The sequence below is a fragment of the Sapajus apella genome, unplaced genomic scaffold (genome assembly GCF_009761245.1).
Source record: "Sapajus apella isolate SASKATOON/1434 unplaced genomic scaffold, GSC_monkey_1.0 scaffold17, whole genome shotgun sequence".
NCBI classification, from domain to species: Eukaryota; Metazoa; Chordata; class Mammalia; order Primates; family Cebidae; genus Sapajus; species Sapajus apella.
In genome coordinates, this window is record NW_022436957.1 from 15,379,343 (window position 1) to 15,399,641 (window position 20,299).

General features: G+C 39.7%; 1 protein-coding gene across 12 annotated transcripts in view; it reads right to left on the bottom strand.

Annotated features, from left to right (window-relative positions):
- SH3KBP1 (SH3 domain containing kinase binding protein 1) overlaps positions 1 to 20,299 on the bottom strand; it is a 374,021-nt gene that overhangs the window by 136,547 nt on the left and 217,175 nt on the right. For 2 of the 12 annotated variants that reach the window (XM_032286057.1, XM_032286055.1), the window contains exon 1: positions 13,810 to 15,711. The exons of the other annotated variants lie outside the window; for them this stretch is intronic. In XM_032286057.1, coding sequence (XP_032141948.1) covers positions 13,810 to 13,824 — 15 coding nt within the window. In that variant the 5' untranslated portion in view covers positions 13,825 to 15,711. Of the gene's footprint in view, positions 1 to 13,809; positions 15,712 to 20,299 lie in introns of those variants that run through there. 12 annotated transcript variants of the gene reach the window in all.

The following is a 20,299-nucleotide window of genomic DNA, read 5'->3' on the forward strand; positions in this document are numbered from 1 at the left end:
ACCCTGTCTCTACTAAATATACAAAAATTAGCTGAGCATGGTGGCAGACACCTGTCGTCCCAGCTACTCAGGAGGCTGAGGCAGGAGAATCACTTGAACCCAGGAAGCAGAGGTTGCAGTGAGCCGAGATCGTGCCAATGTACTCCAGCCTGGCAACAGAGTGAGGCTCTGTCTCAAAAAAAATAATAAAATAATAATAATAAAAAGGAAGGAAATTCTGACACATGTTGCAACATGGATGAACCTAGAAGACATTAAAGTAAAAATAAACCACTTACAAAAAGGACAAATACTGTATGATTTCACTTATGTACGATATCTAGAGTATTCAAAATTAGAGGCAGAAAGTAGACTGGTGGTTGCCAGGGGCTAGGGGGTAGGTAGGGAAGAAAAGGGAGCTAGTGTTCAACAGGTATAGAGTTTCAATTTTGCAAGATTTTAAAAAAGTTCTGGAGATAGATGATGGTGATGGTTGCACAGCAGTGTGAATGTCCTTAATGCCACTGAACTGCACACTTAAAAATGGCTAAGTGTCGGGCGTGGTGGCTTGCGCCTGTAGTCCCAGCACTTTGGGAGGCCAAGGCGAGCGGATCACTTGAGGTCGGAAGTTCGAGACCAGCCTGAACAACATGGAGAAACCCTATCTCTACTAAAAATACAAAATTAGACAGGCGTGGTGGCACATGCCTGTAATCCCAGCTACTCGGGAGGCTAAGGTGGGAGAATCACTTGAATCTGGGATGTGGAGCTTGTGGTGAGCCAAGATTGCGCCATCACACTCCAGCCTGGGCAACAAGAGTGAAACGCAGTTTCAAAAAAAAAAAAAGTTATGTATATTTTACCACATATTCTTCTTTTCCTGTAAGCCTCTTTCTGGTTAGGAATGTCAATAAAAATGGCAAAAAAAAAATAAAATAAAAGTTGCTTGTGAGGCTGTGATATCCTGATACTTAACAATCAACCACAAAATAATCAGAGGTGTAGTCAGTATCTAATGAGGTGAGTCAGAGAACAAATCTTTTTCCAGAAGCTTTCCATCTCAGGGATGCCTGCTGTGTTCATTCACCTCGTTTCTTGTCTGAAACACTCCTTCTACAGCTCTGAAAGATAACCTACTGCTTCCATAAAGACTACATCTAAATCTCGCTAACATTAAATAGTTCTGACTTTAATATCTTAGGACTCATTCTTTACTTTCATCACCTATTCCAAAGATTCCCAAAGAATAACATTTATTCCTTTTTTTTTCCCCCCATTATCTGGGCTCCTCTATTTTGCAGAAAAAGACAGAGAATATTACATCAAGTTACTTAAGAAGGCGCAATTATATATATATATATATATATATATATATATTTGAGATGGAGTCTCACACTGTTGCCTGGGCTGGAGTGCTGTAATACAATCTTGGCTCAGTACAATCTCTGCCTTCCGGGTTGAAGCGATACTCCTGCCTCAGCCTCCCGAGTAGCTGTGATTACAGGCGCACGCCACCATGCCTGCCTACTTTTTGGTATTTTGGTAGAGATGTGGTTTCACCATGTTGGCCAGGCTGGTCTCGAACTCCTGATCTTGTGATCCACCCGCCTTGGCCTCCTAAAGTGCTGGGATTACAGGTGTGAGCCACCACACCTGCCCAATGATATCATTTTTATATTTTGTTTTTATTAGAAAGAATGAGTTCAAGCCACATACTTATTCATAACAGAGGCTTCCTAACTACAGCCAGAGGTAAGGTATACTTTTTTTTTTTTTTAAGAGACAGAGTCTTGCTCTGTTACCTAGGCTGGAGTGCAGTGGTGCCATCATAGCTTATCACAGCCTAGACCTCCTGGGTTCAAGCAAGCCTCTCAAGTAGCTGAGATTACAGATACACACCATCATGACCAACTATTTTTTTTTTCTTTTTTGAGATGGAGTTTCACTCTTGTAGCCCAGGCTGGAGTGCAATGGCATGATCTCAGCTCACTGCAACCTCCGCCTCCCAGGTTCAAGTGATTCTCCTGTCTCAGCCTCCTGAGTAGCTGGGATTACAGGTACTCGCCACCATGCCCAGCTAATTTTTGTATTTTTAGTAGAGAAGGGGTTTCACCATCTTGGTCAGGTTGGTCTTGAATGCCTGACCTCATATGATCTGCCCGTCTCAGCCTCCCAAAAAGTTAGGATTACAGGCGTGAGCCACCATGCCCGGCAGCATGTCCAGCTAGTTTTTAAAATTTTTTTCTAGAGACAGGGTCTCACTATATTTCCCAGGCTGGTCTCGAACTCATGGGTTTAAGAGAGTCTCCCACCTCAGCCTCCCAAAGTGCTGGGATTACAGGCATGAGCCACTGCACCCAGCCAAGGTGCACATCTGATACATCTTCCAGATGCATAGCAAAATATTTAGAAAGATGATTCTAAGGTGTTTCAAGAATGGGGATTCCAAAAGAGATCAAATTAAGCTCAGGACACTCGTTACCACTTAGACATATTCAACAATGAGGGAAAACCCATACTGTATGCCTTCCATGAAAATATCCTAGATGTCAACTGCTGGAATTCTCTCACCTCCCCCATGTTCCTACTCAACTCACTTTGATTTCTACAACAGCATTCACTGCCCTCTGCCTTGTATTTATGGCTATTTCTCTATGTGTCTGTTGAATCAACTGGACTATAAATGCTGGAGGAGGACTGGGTCTTGGCAATCTTTGTATCTGTCCTGGCAGATACAAAAGTATCTGCCCATGTGCCTTGCACATGAGATGCTAAATATCCTTAATTTACTTCAGTCAACAGGAAACTCAACATCCACCACAAAATATTAAGATTTATGGAAAAAGGCCTGAGTGCACCAAATTATCTAGGCACTAGGGATGTAACAATGGAATGAATAAACCCTTGCCACTTTCAGCATCTAGTTGTAAGACTGAATTAGTATTAAGAAGACTTACAGCTATGCGATCTTGAGGAAGATACTTAACCTCTCTATGCCTCAGTTTTCTCTTCTGAAATGGACATAACAATACGTATCTCACAGATTTTCTAGGTAGGTAAAGTGCTTAGCTATTATTACTGTTATTGAATTTTACTGAATTAAAAATCAATCATCATAATGCCTCTTTTATGAATTCTAGTAACAGAAAATGACGGTTTCGATTACAACTTTTTGTAACAGCAGGTTTGCTCCGTTCCTCTGCTTGGGGACTTGTGAGCAAGAAGCAACTTTTATAAGACAGTTACGCACCACAGTCATGCTGGGAGGAAAGTGATAACTGAAAAATGGAAATAGAAGGAAAGCAACGGCCATCACCATAGAAGTCATTGCCCAGGAGGAAAAAGCTAATGGAACAAAGAGCTTTCAAGTCAAGAAAACTTCTGTTAAGGTGGTGTCTACAGTGAATGGCTGGAAGACCATCCCAGGAGCCCCTCAAGTGCAGGTCCATGCCAACTGCTTCTGGCTGCACCCAAACTTATCTACTGTCAGTGATGGAAAAACAACAAGGCATGTGTCTGGGAAAAATGGGCTGTTGTCAGAGAACAGAAAGCCTTTTATTGAAACTTTTGATACTCAGGAGCAAACACACCACCACAGAAAATTACCCCGAGCCATCGTTTACAAAGCTTGGCATCCATTCAACAAAAGATGAAGAAATCCTAAACTGCCAGGCCAGATACTCCTCCTCCCAAAGCAGTTAAGAAACAGGGGCCAGATGAGACCATCCACTCATCTGGATTTCTAAAGCCACTAGTGGAAATAACTGCCAGATGCTTAGACATGAAAAGCTGAATTCATAGTCCTTTACCTGGAATTAGCCAGGCCTCCTGCCAAAGGCTTCTCTTAAAGGCGCCTTCTTTCAAGATTGGTAAGGAAGGGAGAACTGGAATCCTGTTCATATCCTATAGGAGTACATTAATTCAACAAGTCTTTGCAGAATGTCTACTTCTACGCAGCCCACAAGCCCAAATTGCTTTCCCATGTTATTTTTATGTTGTAAAGAAAGAAAATGTTGTGTTCTCAACTATAACATGGTAGATTTAAACATAGTGTTGATGGAAATCCACGCAAACACCAAATTCCAGTTATCCCAGATCTGGTCTTCTATATATCTAGAGCCTTAAAACTGAGAATTACACACAGCCTTTTAAAGAGATGTTTACAAAAAGTTTGTAAAGACATGGGAGACTTTATATAAGTGGAAAAGATACAAAATTATATATGTGGAAAAAAATTATGTGTGTGGTATGATCTCAACCAGTTTAAAATGCATGGCAAAAGGACTGAAAGTAAATATTTTTTAAAAAGTTAACAATGATTGTCCCAGGGTGATTAAATTATCAGTGCTTTTTAGCTTTTTACTTTTAGTGTTTCTACAAACTAGTTATTACTTTTATAATCAGAAAAAATATTGTTTTTTTTTTTTTTTTTTTTTTTTTTTTTTTTTTTTTGAGATGGATTTCACTCTGTCACCCAGGCTAGAGTGCAGTGGCATTATCTTGGCTCACTGCAACCTCTGCTTCCCGGGTTCAAGTGATTCTTCTGCCTCAGCCTCCCTAGTGGCTGGGATTACAGGCACCTGCCACCACGCCCAGCTAATGTTTGTATTTATATAGAGACAGGGTTTCACTATGTTGGCCAGGCTGGTCTTAAACTCCTGACCTCAGGTGATCTGCCCACCTTGGCCTCCCCACAAAGTGCTGGGATTATAGGCGTGAACCATCGCATCCAGTGAGAAAAAATAATGTTTTAAGAAAATAAAATGATGTTCTACTCCCCTACATTATTGATGTCTTTCCATAAGGTCTGATTTGGTTTGAAACACCTCTATACTAGAAATCATACGCAGCTTTCATTCGCATGTCATTTTATTTCCTTTTCCAAGTCATAAGAATGTTCTAAGAACATCAGACATAAAATGAGTCATGACAGTAATTCGAAAGACACCACCCATATAGAATATTCCTTGCCGTTTATCATCACCTTTTACTTAGTTTTTTACAGTTCATATCTTCAGTGACTAAGTAGATGATGTAATTTCCAATTCATGCTGTTCCAAATAAAGTATTGAGACACTGTATCAAATGTTTTTAAACTCAAAAACATATTTCCTGCTCTTTTCATTAAACCCATGAATTCTTTATTCATACATCTATCTATAAGGGACTGAAAAAAAGAGTTAACTTCACTTTGTAACTGTTTTTTTTCTTCTACATTCAAGGATAATGCTTATAGATTCCTCATTTCCCAGTATCTGAAGACATACTGATTTAAAGGGTGTGATCTATTTGCATAGGATCCACAGCTTAATTGTTCAGTTTTCTAGTAGTTCTCCAGTCCTTCACAAGTAAAAATTCTTTTGAAACACAAATCAAAGTAATTACAGTTTCTCAAACGGGAGAAAAAACAAGTGTGATGAAAACCAGGCTCCCCAAATTTTGAGGTTCATTTTTTTTCTCTGCTACTCTTAGAACTACTTAAGTATATCATAATTTAAAAATTATATGGATTTCACAGATACTTCCATTTCTTAGCTATTTGACAAACATCTCCACTTAACATGAACATACTTTGATTGATTTTGCTGACTTAGAAAACCAAGACTGACCCTTTTTTTTTTTTTTTTATGGGATTTCAGTTTGAGGTGGGGACAGATTCATTCAATGCAATTAAGATTAATCCTTCTGTAGAGTAATTTCTGGTCTGGTGAAGCAAAAGGTCAATATAGTCTGTATTTGGCTGTCATTCAGATTCATTCTTCCTTTCATTCATTTTAACTTCAGTTTAATAGCAAGTCTTGGGAGGAACAGGAGTCTTAAGATTCTAAGTTCTCTTTTAAGGTGCCTGAGCTTTAGGCAAATTAAATCCTCATTATCTGAATAAATGGTAAGTCTTTCATTATTCATTTTGCATGTTCTCATCTTCCTTTACTAAAATATTTCCCCATTATTTTCTGCTTTCCCTGTAATACATACAAAAGCACCAAACCACACAAAATGCAGAAGAAAACCCTCATTTAAAAAACAAAACAAAACATGAAATCACCTATTTTAATCACATGCTTCTTAAATGGTGCTTTTTGGTTATTTGATATTTTTTAAGAGGGTTATTTTGGGTTTGGTTTTGTTTTGTTTTTTAGAAAGAGTAGAAAAGGCAATATGCACAGTAAAATATCCCGATCGATACGTTTTTCTGGTCTTGAGAAATTCCTTGTCCTTTTCTATTACAATGGAGAATGTTCATTTCAATGTTCTCCACTTATGAGTTCCAGGGAGCAGCAATTCTTCTTTGTGCCTTCCACAAAGACCTGCTATAGGCTCCGCACAGAGAAAACACAATACAGATTCATGGAACATGGTGACAAAGGAGGACAAAGACCAGGAACGGTACTGTTGGAACTGACAACACATTCGCTACCCTTGAGATATTACATTTAATCTAGTTCAGGCATACAGGTTTCGGTTGGTTATCTACCCAAATTTATAGGGACTTTCAGTAAAAGATTTCCACATATTCACACCCCCATAGGACAACGAAGTTTATCGACCCTCAGTATTGGCTACTTCTCCATTATTTCCAACCTGATCACCATGCTTCCAGTTAAATGGGCCTCCCTGCTGGGTACAGTGGCTCATGCCTGTAATTCTAGCATTTTGGGAAGCCAAGGCAAGAGGATCACTTGCGCCAGGAGTTTCAGACCAGCCTGGACAACGTGGCAAAAACTCATCTCTACAAAAAAATTAAGAATTAGCTGGGCATGGTGGTATGCACCTGTAGTCCCAGCTACACAGGAGGCTGAGGCAGAAGGATTGCTTAAGCCTGGGAAGTCAAGGCTGCAATGAGCCATGATCATATCACTCTAGCCTGGAAAACACAGCAAGACCCTATCTCAATCAATCAATCAATGGGGCTCCTCTTTCTCAGTCACCAGAGATACCAGAAAACAGTAAACTGTCAAACCCTACATAATATATTTCCTCATGGACTCCATTTACTTGTCTCTCTCTGCTGCAATGACCAGTTTCTCCACCACTCCTCATTTCTAATTTCTTAACCATCTTCACTGCCTTATGTCATCATCCCCTAGGATATCCCTACATTTCTAGCCACTCAATTTCATGCCAAGATGATCAACTCACAATCTTCAAATGATACAGAGATGGACTACAGAAAAGTCAGGGTTGGGCTATGCACAAACATACTGCTGCTCTATGGCCCCATAGAACCAATTTTATTACTTGGAAACAGTGATCACTCCCTGACCTAGCTGTATCTCTTTCAGCTTCTCATTAATTTTCTCAAGACTCCTTTCATCTCTTATCTAGACCAGTTTTCTCCTCTCCTGTCAAATGACCTATGAGTGAAGGTCACAGAAACCTAGAGTTGTTTGAACTCTTGAGTACTGCATACAAAAATTATACCAAAATGTCAGAGATCCTATAACCCTTCACTGGAAAGTTCAGCAAGGTTGTCCATGAATTATAGTCTGCTCACCTCTACTGCAAATTGATATCATGACAGGTATTGCTCAGGCAGATTATTTCCATGTGTGGGCATAAAGTTACCAGCTTCACAATGTTTCAACCTCTTCTGAATTGAAAAAACAACAGTACTGTATGTCTACTTTCTCTGCTTCTAACAATGCCTGAATGTAAAGGGAGTAACAGGGTTTGAAGCAAAAGAAATTAAATATGCAATTAGACATGTAAAATATACAAGGCATCTTGCTGTTCCAATGCAGTAACTAGACAATACTAGGCACTGCATCAAGAGGACAATTTTGGACCACTCTAGGATCTAAAAATATTGACACTTTTTACATCATTACTCCATTTGTTATCAACTTTGTGAATAATCTAGAAAAGGTACCCAAGAAGTTCCAGAAAAGCTACTTCTAGTAGAGAGAAAATGAGAACTCAACTAAGAATTCAAAATAAAAAGAACAGACTGAGCAGATGCTACCAAAATAAATGGAGCAAAACATATTAAAGTCACTGGTGGGTGAAAATTCTTAGCAAGTGAAAGAAAAAAAAGAAAATGAGGCCGTAAATCCATCTTCAGCATTTCTACCTTCCTCATTTTAAATGAACAAAACAGAAATACAACTTATAAGTGTATTTAGAAGAACTTTCTGCCTTCACTTTACCAAATCATGCCTATTTGATTCCTAAGAGTTCAAGGATAACTTTAATTGAGGTGACACTTCTGAATCACAGGGCATTCCTAAAATGGCTTGAGAATGGCCTTTCAATAAAGAAGTGTCTTTTAGAGGCAATTTCAGCACACTTTTATTTTGTGAATTGTTCACTTTATAGACCAGGTTTAGAGAGAAAAATATCTATTAGAGGTGTAAGTATAGCTTATTGTGATGTTTCCATTTGTTTCTACAGCATTTATGGCTATACATTTATTTGGGATCTAGCCTCCAACATTAAGAGCCTGAGCTGGGAATAAGGCTGTCACCCTATAGCTTTTAAATAGCCTCCAATGCCACAGAAAAGTACAAAACAGGCTGCTGATTGACTGATCTCTGTGATCTAAATTCTTTAAATATAAGAAAAGACATACCACCATGCAGTCAAAGTAAGCTAGACAGCTTCTTTTAAAGTTGCCAGTTTTTATATAGCATTAAACTCACTCCATCCCACTGAAACCCAGTTGGCTAGAATATCATTTTACAACTAGTGAGAATATCAGAGAGAAAAAGAAAGCTATGTACAAAGACATGATAATTTTAATGGCCACTCAAATTTTTAAAACCTTGGATTTCAGGAATCAAATGTATCTGTATGCTTCAAGATATAAATATTATGAAAACAATTATTAATACAAGTAAAGAACAAAAGAGGGTCACAACTAAATACTTAGACTTTAGTACACACCACTAAAGGCTACCAGCTGAATTATTATTATTATTTTTGAGAAGGAGTCTCACTCTGTCACCAGGCTGGTGTGCAGTGCGCAATCTCGGCTCACTGCAACCTCTGCCCCCTGGGATCAGGCGATTCTCCTGCCTCATCCTTCCAAGTAGCTGGGGCTACAGGCACACACCACCATGCCCAGCTAATTCTTCTTTTTTTTTTTTTTAGTGGAGATGGGGTTTCACTGAGTCACTGAGTTGGCCAGGATGGTCTCGATCTCTTGACCTCCTGATTCACCTGCCTTGGTCTCCCAAAGTTCTGGTATTACAGGCGTGAGCCACCTCGCCCAGCCCAAATGAATTATTAAATAAGTAAACAATTCAGCAAATAATTTGTAAAGAATGGACTTTCATTTTCTACCCCTAAAGAATTCCAGAGTAGAAGGTGAAGAGAACAAAAAAATTGATCAGAAAACTAGCGTTATCCACTACGTAAGATGAATCAGATAACATCACTTAGAATTATTAACAACAGTTGTACAAAAGAGGAATTCATCTTTTTCAAAAGAACGGTTTTAAATCTACTCTCCAATAAACCTTTGACTATAGATTTAGGTAAGTGGATGAGGTGACATGAAAAGCAGCAGTCCTGGTCACCATTAAACCTCTGAAACCAAGTAACTACCTAGGTACTCCACTCATTTTCTTTGGGGCTATGGGAACAGTGGGGCTGTATTCCTCCTTTAAGCAATTTGTAGTCTCTTGAGATTACATAACTGATCAGCTAGTTAATGGTGATTCTAAGACTGTTTCCCAACTCATCATTCCAAGATGAGAATAAAAATTTCCTTCTTCCTTAGTGACTGGCAACATGAACACCAACTCTAACTGCAGTGAGATACCACTTCATACTCATTAGGGTGGCTACAAGCAAAACAAAACAAAGAAACAGAAAATAACAAGTGTTGGTGAGGACACGGAGAACTCTTGTGCATGGCTGATGGGAATGTAAAACAATGCAGCCACTGTAGAAAACAGTAGGGCAATTACCCAAAAAATTAAAATTGGAGTTTCCATATGATCCAGCCATTCTACTTCTGGAGATATATCTAAAAAAATTGAAAGCAAGGACTCAAACAAGTATTGGTATGCCAATGTACATTGTAGCATTATTCACAATAGCCAAAAGATGGAAAAAAGCTGAAATGTCCAACCACAAATGAACTGATAAACAAAATGGATTATATCCATAGAATAAAATAATACCTCAGTCTTGGAAAGAAATTCTGATATGTGCCAAAACATGGAAGAACTTTGAAGACATCATGCTAAGTGAACTAAGTCAGTCATAAAAGGACAAATATCCCATGATTCCACATATGTGAAGTACCTAGTCAAATTCATAGAGACAGAAAGTAGAATGGTGGCTGCCAGGGATCAGGAGTAGAAGGCATGGGAGATTAGTGTTTAATGGGTATGGAGTTTCATTTTTGCAAGATGAAAAAGTTCTGGAGATGGATAGTGATGATGGTTGCACAAATAAGTGAATGTACTTAACAGCACTGAACTACACACTTGAAAATGGTTAAGGTGGCTAGGTACAGTGGCTCATGCCTTTAATTCCAACACTTTGGGAGGCTGAGGTGAGAGAATCCTTTGAGGCCAGGAGTTCAAAACCAGTCTGGGGGGAACATAGTAAGACCCTGTCTCTACAAAAGAAAAAAAAAAAAAAAAACTCAGCCAGACATGGTGGCTCATGCCTGTACTCCCAGCTGCTCAGAAGGCTGAAGCAGGAGGACCACTTGAGCCCAGGAGGTCAAGGCTACAGTGAGCTATAATCACACTACTGCATTCCAGCCTGGGTGACAGAGTGACACTCTGTCTCAAAAAACAAAACAAACCATAAAATGGCAAAGGTGATACATTTTATGATGTTATATTTTACAACAATAAAAAACCAATTCTACACATCTGGAAGAATGTATATAACTTTTAACGTGATTTCCACCAGGAAGTAAAGTTAAGCGTGTAGGATTCAGAAAGTAGATTTCTTTTTTTTTTTTTTTTGAAATGGAGTCTCGCTCTGTTGCCCAGGATGGAGTCCAGCAGTGCGATCTCAGCTCACTGCAACCTCCACCTCCCGGGTTCAAGCAATTCTCCTGCCTCAGCCTCCTGAGTAGCTAGGATTACAGGTGCGTGCCATCACGGCCAGCTAATTTTTGTATTTTTAATAGAGACAGGGTTTCACCATGTTGGTCAGGCTGGTCTTGAACTCCTGACCTCATGATCCACCTGCCTCAGCCTCCCAAAGTGCTGGAATTACAGGCTTGAGCCACCGCGTCCGGTCCTTAAATCGATCTTTAACCTAGAAATTCCTCTTTTAAAAATTCACCTTAAGAAAATAATCAGAAACGAAACAACACTGCATATACAAGAATGCTGTTTATAATGTTAAAAATGGGGGGAGCAACTTAAATAGTTATCCTTGGGAGATTGTTTCAACAAATGGTGCTGCATCTCTACAATGGATGGAGATCCTAGGGATATCATGAGGCTACCTGACAGAAAAAGGGGTCTCATAGTACGTTATGTTTTTAAAAACAGGCAACATTTGATATGACTACATTATTTAATGAAGAGTAATGTGTGTACTGCATGCATATTCAGGCTCAAAAAAAGGTCTGGAAGGGGCCAGGAGTGGCAGCTCAAGCATGTAATCTCAGCACTTTGGGAGGCTGAGGTGGGTGGATCATCTGAACTTAAGAGTTCGAGACCAGCATGGCTAACATGGTGAAGTCCCATTTCTACTAAAAATATAAAAATTAGCCAGGGGTGGTGGCGGGCAACTGCAGTCCCAGCTACTCAGGAGGCTGAGGCAGGAGAATCGCTAGAACCTGGGAGGCAGAGGTTGCAGTGAGCCAAGATCACGCCACTGCACTCCAGCCTGGGCAACAGGGTGAGACCCTGTCTCAAAAAAAAAAAAAGTCTAGAAGGATACATATAAAATGTTAACTATGGTTGTTCCTGAATGATAGGATTGAGGGTGATTTCTTCTTCTTTTTTTTTTTTTTTTTTTTTATACAGGGTCTCGCTCTGTTGCCCAGGCTGGAGTACAGTGATGTGATCTCAGCTCACTGCAGCCTCAACCTCCCAGGCTCAGGCAATCCTCCCACCTCAGCCTCCCAAGTAACTGGGACTACAGGTGTGTGTGCCACCACACACAGCTAATTTTTATATTTTTCATAGAGATGGGGTTTTGCCATGTTGCCCAGGCTAGTCGCAAACTCCTGACCTCAAGTGATCCACTTACCTCAGCCTCCTAAAGTGCTGGGATTACAAGCATGAGCCACTGCATCCAGCTGAGGGTGATTTCTATTTATTTCTTTGTATTCTTCAACTTTGAATTATTATTATTAATGCAAAGAGCTTTTGTAATGGGAGAAGTAATGGAGCTATTTCCATTTTGAGACACAAATAAGCAAAGGGTTAAGGGAACATTCATCAGTGTAACAAGTAGCTCAGACTTCACAGAGCCAAGGCAGAACCTGTCAGGCCCCCTAGGGGCTTCTTTTCCTCTCCCATCTCCAGGCCCTAGCTGCTGAGACTTTTCCATATTTTTCACATCTTACAATCATTCATGCTTTCACTCATTTCCCCAAGGAAGAGCCACCATCTTAATTTTGCCTATAAATATCTCATTCAGATTTCTACTGATCAGAACTCAGAACAAAGACATCGAGCAATAAGATCAGCAAACATAAGATATCTTTCCCTATGAAAATTCTCTCAAGTCATTGTCGATGAATATATTTTTATTCTAGCCAACCCCTAACTGCACTCTCCTCATATATCTGCATCTGTCCTCCTTTCTAGGCAAGCAACAGATGCCATTAAAAAAAACCTTTCAAGAAGTTCCCCTACTCTTAAAATATGTTAAAACAATGTGTTTCCTTTTCGCCATGCTATTTTTGGTTTTTTTTGTAATTTTGAAGATAGTATAAGTTAAAGCCAACAGAAAAAGACATAAAGGGACATATTTTATAGACCTCATCAATTCCCCCCTTAAAAATTTTTTTCGATGAGAGACAGGGATATAGAAGACATATGACACACTGTAAGCCTTACTTATCCTGTGGTTTAGGGAATTTTGTGTTTGGAAAATGACAGACTTCTGCTTTTAGGTAGACAAATATGAACAATTCACAGAAAAAAACAAGCCTACTTATTACTAACAAACTTTTAGAAAATCAAAATAATTTAGTGTCTTTATTTTTCTCTATACATGAGTACATACCTACAAATGCCCAGCACTATAAAACTAGCCAAATATCTTTACCTGTATCATAAAAAAGCAGTTCAATAGCACCCAGAAGTCACCACTCACAGCTTCTCCACTCACAAGGAAAACTCGAAAAGTCCGTGCCCCTAAAGAGTGAAATGCCCCACAGCTGGCTTGCTCTGCATGGACATACCCTTCTCTGCTAAGCTAACCTGAAAAGCAAGCTGGATTTGTTTACTGAACAAACATCTGTAATTGCTAAACATCTCTGTGACACGGTGTAACAGTTACTGCTTGTGCAAATTGCCCATCTAAGTTTCTCTCTGCACTATGAGCACATGAAAACCCAAGACACAGAGAGATTAGAAACATCTGGGAAAATTAATGGCCAAATTGACCAAAGTGGGAGGGATTAAAACAGCTAAATAGCTCCAGAGTAACATTCAGCTTTAGCAAATAATCTGCATACTCAGTAGGTTCCCCCTTAGCTTATCCATAGCTCCCCTCCGTGGGATCCCAGCTGGCACACACAATGTTTCAGCCCACTAATGCAAACCCATTACCAGTCCTGACACAAAATGTTATATACAGTTAAGATACTAGTTAAGGGGACTTATTACAAGTCTAAAAGCAAGAAAGAAAAGAAAGAGAAAGAGAGAGAGAGAAAGAAAGAGGGAAAGAAAGAAATACCTCTTCTCCCATCATGCAGCCAGCCTCCTCTCTTCAGTTTGAAAAGGTCCCAGAACACCCCTGGAATCCTCCCACTTCCTTCCAACAGCACAGAGCCTGAGGACCCAGCCTAACCCTGAGTCATACTTGGGACCAAATGAGGAATGGGGAGAACAAAGCTCGCATTTGTTTATGGTTCAGGAAGCCAGCACCGATTCATGGCTTGGGTGGCTTCGAAAGAAGTCCTCCTCCCTCTCCTGCGTTGCTGCTGAAATTTAGGCTCCCTCCTGGGGCCCCCAGGTGTGACCAATCCGGCAAGAAACACACTGAGGGAGTGTTTATTTGACAAGACCTAGTGACCACTTCTGTCTAAAAATGCCAGAGAAGAAATAAAAAGCCCACTATCTTTCAACAGATCATATGGCTAGAGAGTGAGAGATATCTAGAATATAGTCTGTATATGATATATTAATCATGAACATGCCTATATTTCAAAGAAATACAATTAGATGCACTACACAAGAATTACTCATAAACGCACACACACGCACACACACACGAAGGAAAAATAGCCGTGGCTTTATGTAAATACTTCCCCTAGGAAAAATACAGCAAGATTGCTGTGGTGTCATCAGGAGTATCCTAACAGGTTCGAATGAAATATTTAAATCACGATCTTGTTCTTTCCCCTCAAAGGGACACCATTTTAATCACTTCAATGAATCTAGAGCCCAGTGGTTAAGAGTTCAAAACTCTGGAGCCAGAGTATTTGAGATCAAAATCCCAGTTGAGCTACTTCCTATCTTTGTGATCCTGAACAACTTATTAAACCTTCGTTCATCTCAGTTTCCTTATCTATAAAATGGGGATAATGGCACCAACTTATAGGGCTGTCTGGAAGATTAAATAATATATGTAAATTACTTACAGAAGTTATTGGCACATAGTAAATATCTTATTAGCCACAATTACAAGTTCAGGACAATTTCACAAATCAGGATGCCAAGTAAACAGTATCCTCATCTTACCACATTTCTCATATACTTAGACTTTGATGACCTGTTTCAATTAACTATGGTTAATATTTAAATGTTTAATTAAACTAATTTAAAGACCATTTGCTTACTATTTATTAACTGCCTGCACTGTATCCAACTCTGTAAGGGGCTTTAAATAAGATGCTTTCCCAGTCCTCAAGAAATTTACAATCTCCTTGAGTAAATAAGACATAAATCTGTTCACTTATCACACATGCACACAAATATAGGTGATGTCGCTAGGTGGCAAATGACAAATATAATACAAGTGCTACAGAATTAACATTTGGAATTCAGAGGACAGACAAAAAAATCATCTTATCGAAATCCAACTAGGATGGAGAGAATAAACCTCCTGTGTGGAAGGATTCTAAATTATTTCTTTACATATTCCTCCCTCAAGGAGGTAGAGTGAAACTCCCTACTCTAAGTGGGAGGAGCACAGAGTACCCTTTTTCCAGAGTCAAGTATGGAAAGAGGAGAAAAACCGTAACATTCTAGTGGAGAAACCTAACACCTAAGTCAGCCAAGGTGACTAAGGTTAAGGTTAACATCTATAGCGATAAATAGAGACTTAATGTGATATAATGAGAACACTTCACCTCTGTGTACTTCCAAAAACCCACAACTCCAATCCACTCATGAGAAAAACTTCAGACAAATGCCTATTTAAGGACATTCTACAAAACTCAAAATTGCCAAGGTTATCAAAAGTAAAGTCTGGGAAACCGTTAAAGCCTAACAAGACGAGAAAACTAAATGTATTCTGGATGGGATCCTGGAACAGAAAAAGGGCACTGGATAAAAACTAAGGACATTGGAATAAAGCATGGATATTAGTCAATAATGATAATAGGGGCCAGGTGCAGTGGCTCACACCTGTAATCCCAGCATTTTGGGAGGCCAAGGTGGGTGGATTACTTGAGGTCAGGAGTTCGAGACCAGCCTGGCCAACATGGTGAAACCCCAACTCTACTAAAAATACAAAACTTAGCCAGGCGTGGTAGCGGGTGCCTGTAACCCAGCTACTTGGGAGGCAGAGGTTGCAATGAGCTGAGATTATGCCACTGCACTCCAGCCAGGGCAACAGAATGAGACTAATCTCAGAAAAAAAATGATAATAGGAAATGTACCATGTTAATGCAAGATGTTAACAAGAGAGGAAGCTGGATGTGATGTATGTGGGAACTCTATTATCTTCACACCTTTTCCATAAATCTAAAACTACTCTAAAATTAGAATTTGATTTAAAAACTAATTAGAAAGATAAATCTACTGAATGTGTATGTATATATGAACATGTATGTGTGATTTATAGTTATACATGTTTATGCCCATGTGTATATGTATGTAAATCTATTTAACAAGGCCTTCTCAATTTAATTTTTTAAAATTGTCTCTATCTTCTTAGCCTATCTATTAATGAAGATAGTAGAATGCTGACTCCTGGCTTTTTCATTCCCAAAATACACAAAAGAATTTTCTTTGAAAGGAAACTTGGCTCTTTTGTCAATGTTGCTGCCAACCCAGGCAACGGCGATCCAGCTTAAAGAGTGTGCATGAGGTGGGCCCATCTGCCCCTTTCCAAGAGCTACTAGAGTTCCTGGTGCCTGGCCAATTAGTCATCAACCACGGAGCCCCAGGACTGGCAAGTCTCCCAGCTACTTCCTCTCCCATCTCCAGTCCACATTCCTCAGCACCTCCTCAGTTATCTCTCTAAAGTATAAATCTGATCACGCTGCTGCCCAGCTGAACTCCTTCACCAACTTGCCAGCCCACCCAGAAGAAGGGCAGCTTGTGAGAGGGCTGGCAGAGCCCTACAGGAAGACATACCCCCTCCCCTTCAGCTGCCCACCTCCTCCACCACCACCACCACCACCACCACCACCGCCATGGCTCCTGCACCCCAGCCCAACCCACCTCTTCCTTCAACATACTTATGCTAACTCTCCTTGTCCACACTCACACTGCTAGTACCACGAATTCCCAACATCTTTTAACACCTTGCTCAAATATCACTTTCCTTAAAAAGAGATCCAGGATACCCCATCCCTTCCTTCTCGACCTGGAGAAAAGTTAGTAGTTTCTTCCTTTCTATTCTCATTGATGCTTTGGATATGCCTCTGCTACTCTTTCCCCTTACATTATAATGACTTTTATACATACCCCCTTCTCTCTAATACAGGGACAATCCAAAGCATTAAATGAGAAGCCTGTATATGACAGCTGATTCAAGGTGTGACTTGGGGCAGGAGGTGTTAATTCCATTCCAACTAACCACATCAGACCACTTCACCCCAAATAAATAATCTGTCAGGTAAAAAAAAAACCAAAAACTGCACTTACTATGCAAATACATCTAGACATGCCATTTAGCCAATTCCTTTCCCAATGGATTGCTACCCCTTAGTTCATTTACATATAAATCCCAGAGCTATCACTGCTGATCCACAAAAGGCATTCAATAAAGCTTCACACTGCTGATCCATAAAAGGCATTCAATAAAGTTTCAGTGAATGAATGAGTAAGTGGGTGAATTAATAAACAAGTGGAAGAGTGAATCTTAGCTAGACCACAAGCAGATCCCAAATAGAATTGGATTAGCAAAAAACATTATCTTCATTCATCCCATCCACAAATATTTACTGAGGGCCACCTATCGTTTAACAACTATTTTCATGAATTGTAAATATAATGGTGACTAACACACACAAGGTCCCAAATTATGGCACTTACTTTCTAGTGGCTGACATTTAAGACTTGGTGATGTGAAACAAACAGCTAACACGGATGTAGCAAAATTCAATTCTACTTTTTGGAGTTCGAAATTTTCCGTAACAAAAAATTAAAGAGGCCAGGCACAGTGGCTCATGCCTATAATCGAAGCACTTTGGGAGGCCAAGGCAGGTGGATCACCTGAGATCAGGAGTTTAAGACCAGCCTGGCCAACATAGTGAAACCTGGTATCTACTAAAAATATAAAAATTAGCTGGGTATGGTGGCACACACCTATAATCCCAGCTATTTGGGAGGTTGAGGCAGGAGAATCACTTGAACCCGGGAGGCAGAGGTTACAGTGAGCCGAGATCACGCCACTGCACTCCAGCCTGGGTGACAGAGCAAGGCCCTACCTCAAAAAAAAAAAAAAAAAAAAAAAATTAAAGAAATAACCTTGGAAAATGTGCTGTCATTTATAGGCACTCTTTCTACTCTAATAACAATAAAAACAATAATAATAATAACGGTAATCAAGTGATTATTATGTGCCAGGCACTTCTCTAACCATTACATATTGCTTAATCCTTACAACAACCCTTTGTGATAGAGTCTCTTGTTACTCAAATTTTACAGATGAGGAATGAAAAGCACTAAGTGGTTAAGTAGCTTGTCCCAGGAAGAGGCAGAGCTGAGATGTGAACCTGGGCTACCTGTCCTCCATGTCCACTATACTTTTTTTTTTTTTTTAGATGGAGTTGCCCAGGCTAGACTGCGGTGGTGTGATCTTGGCTCACTGCAACCTCCGTCCGCCTGCCAGGTTCAAGCAATTCTCCTGCCTCAGCCTCCTGAGTAGCTGGGACTACAGGCATGTGCCACCACATCCGGATTTCTAGTATTTTTAGTAAAGACGGGGTTTCACCGTATTAGCCAGGATGGTCTCAATCTCCTGTCCTTGTGATCTGCCCGCCTTGGCCTCCCAAAGTGCTGGGATTACAGGTGTGAGCCACCGTGCCCAGCCAACCACTATACTCTTTTTTTTTTTTTTTTTTTTGAGACAGAGTTTCGCTCTTGTTACCCAGGCTGGAGTGCAATGGCCCGATCTCAGCTCACCGCAACCTCCGCCTCCTGGGTTCAGGCAATTCTCCTGCCTCAGCCTCCTGAGTAGCTGAGATTACAGGCACGTGCCACCATGCCCAGCTAATTTTTTTGTATTTTTAGTAGAGTCGGGGGTTTCACCATGTTGACCAGGATGGTCTTGATCTCTTGACCTCGTGATCCACCCACCTCGCCTCCCAAAGTGCTGGGATTACAGGCTTGAGCCACCACGCCCGGCCCACTATACTCTTAAAAATACAATTTGAAAACCTTCTGGGAATATGATTCTTGGTGACAGTCTGGCTGCAACTAAATATTTCTTAGAAACTACACTAGGCTGAATGTTTTAGAAAGTTCATGTTAAACATACATAAAACAGAAAGCAGCACCCAACATGGTAATGAATAATCCTGTAATAGTGGTTCACTGTTTCTGTTTCCCTTTCCCTACTAACTCCCCTCTTCCTTCCTTATTTTTTCCAGATCAGAAAACAAAATAGAGACACTCTGGGGAGAGAGAAGCCAAAAAGTCTGAAAATCTCAAACACTTCATTCAACCCAAGGAACCAGTGGGCATCTTAACACCATCTGTCATTTAGAACCACAGGTTTTCCAAGAACTCAAGAGACACAATCTTATTTTTCAACCAAAATGAGGGACAGTCAATACTCTAGGTCTCAGATAATCACAACAAGGTTTTGATTCTTGTATTTAATTAGTCAAAGAGTATATCTCATTAGCTTTTGGAGGTCTCCAGAGCTTATTTCTAGTCTTCAAAGGATTAGGACATAGATCTCTCATTTTTAAGGAACTAAGATTATCACTTTATTGTCACATTTTAATTTCATATGAGTATACAGCTTAATAAGTTTTTATTAGAATGGATAAAAAGACTACCTGGGTGGGGGCTGGGTGGGAGGTGGGGATGATTAACGGGTACAAAAAAACCCAGAATGAATGAATAAGACCTACTGTTTGGTAGCACAACTGGGTTACTACAGTCAATAATAACTTAATTGTACAATTTAAAATAACTTAAAGTGTATAATTTTATTGTTTATAATTCAAAGGAAAAATGCTTGAGGGGATGGATACCCTATTCTCCATAAAGTGCTTATTTCCCAGTGCATGCCTGTATCAAAATATTTCATATACCCCATAAATACACATACCTATTATTTACCTGCAAAAATTAGAAACATAAAAAAGACTACCTGAGATATGCATGAAAATATTTAAAATCTCTTACTGTAATATGGCTAATTTAAAATTTGATTAGTGACTGTCATTTATATACAATTTTAATTCTAATTATCTGTCACAAGTAAAAGCTACAATGTTGATACCATAAAGGCATTAATTTGGGTGACTATAATTCTATAAATGAGATTCAAGATGACAAGAGTCGAAAAAGAGACTGTCACAAACACAACGTCTTCTAGAAAGCATAGATAAAATTCAAGAGAGAGATGTCAGAAGTCACTAATAGAAATCACCTAAGACAGGAAGACCATGGGAAAGAAGATTTCTCCATAGGGAATCCAGTAAACAACCAACCTGGTAAACCATGAAGTTTAGACATTTCTTTTCCAGCAAGGCAAAAACGACTGGTTTTTCCAATAATTAAATGGGCTAAGACTGGTAGTGCCTAAAGGGCTAGGG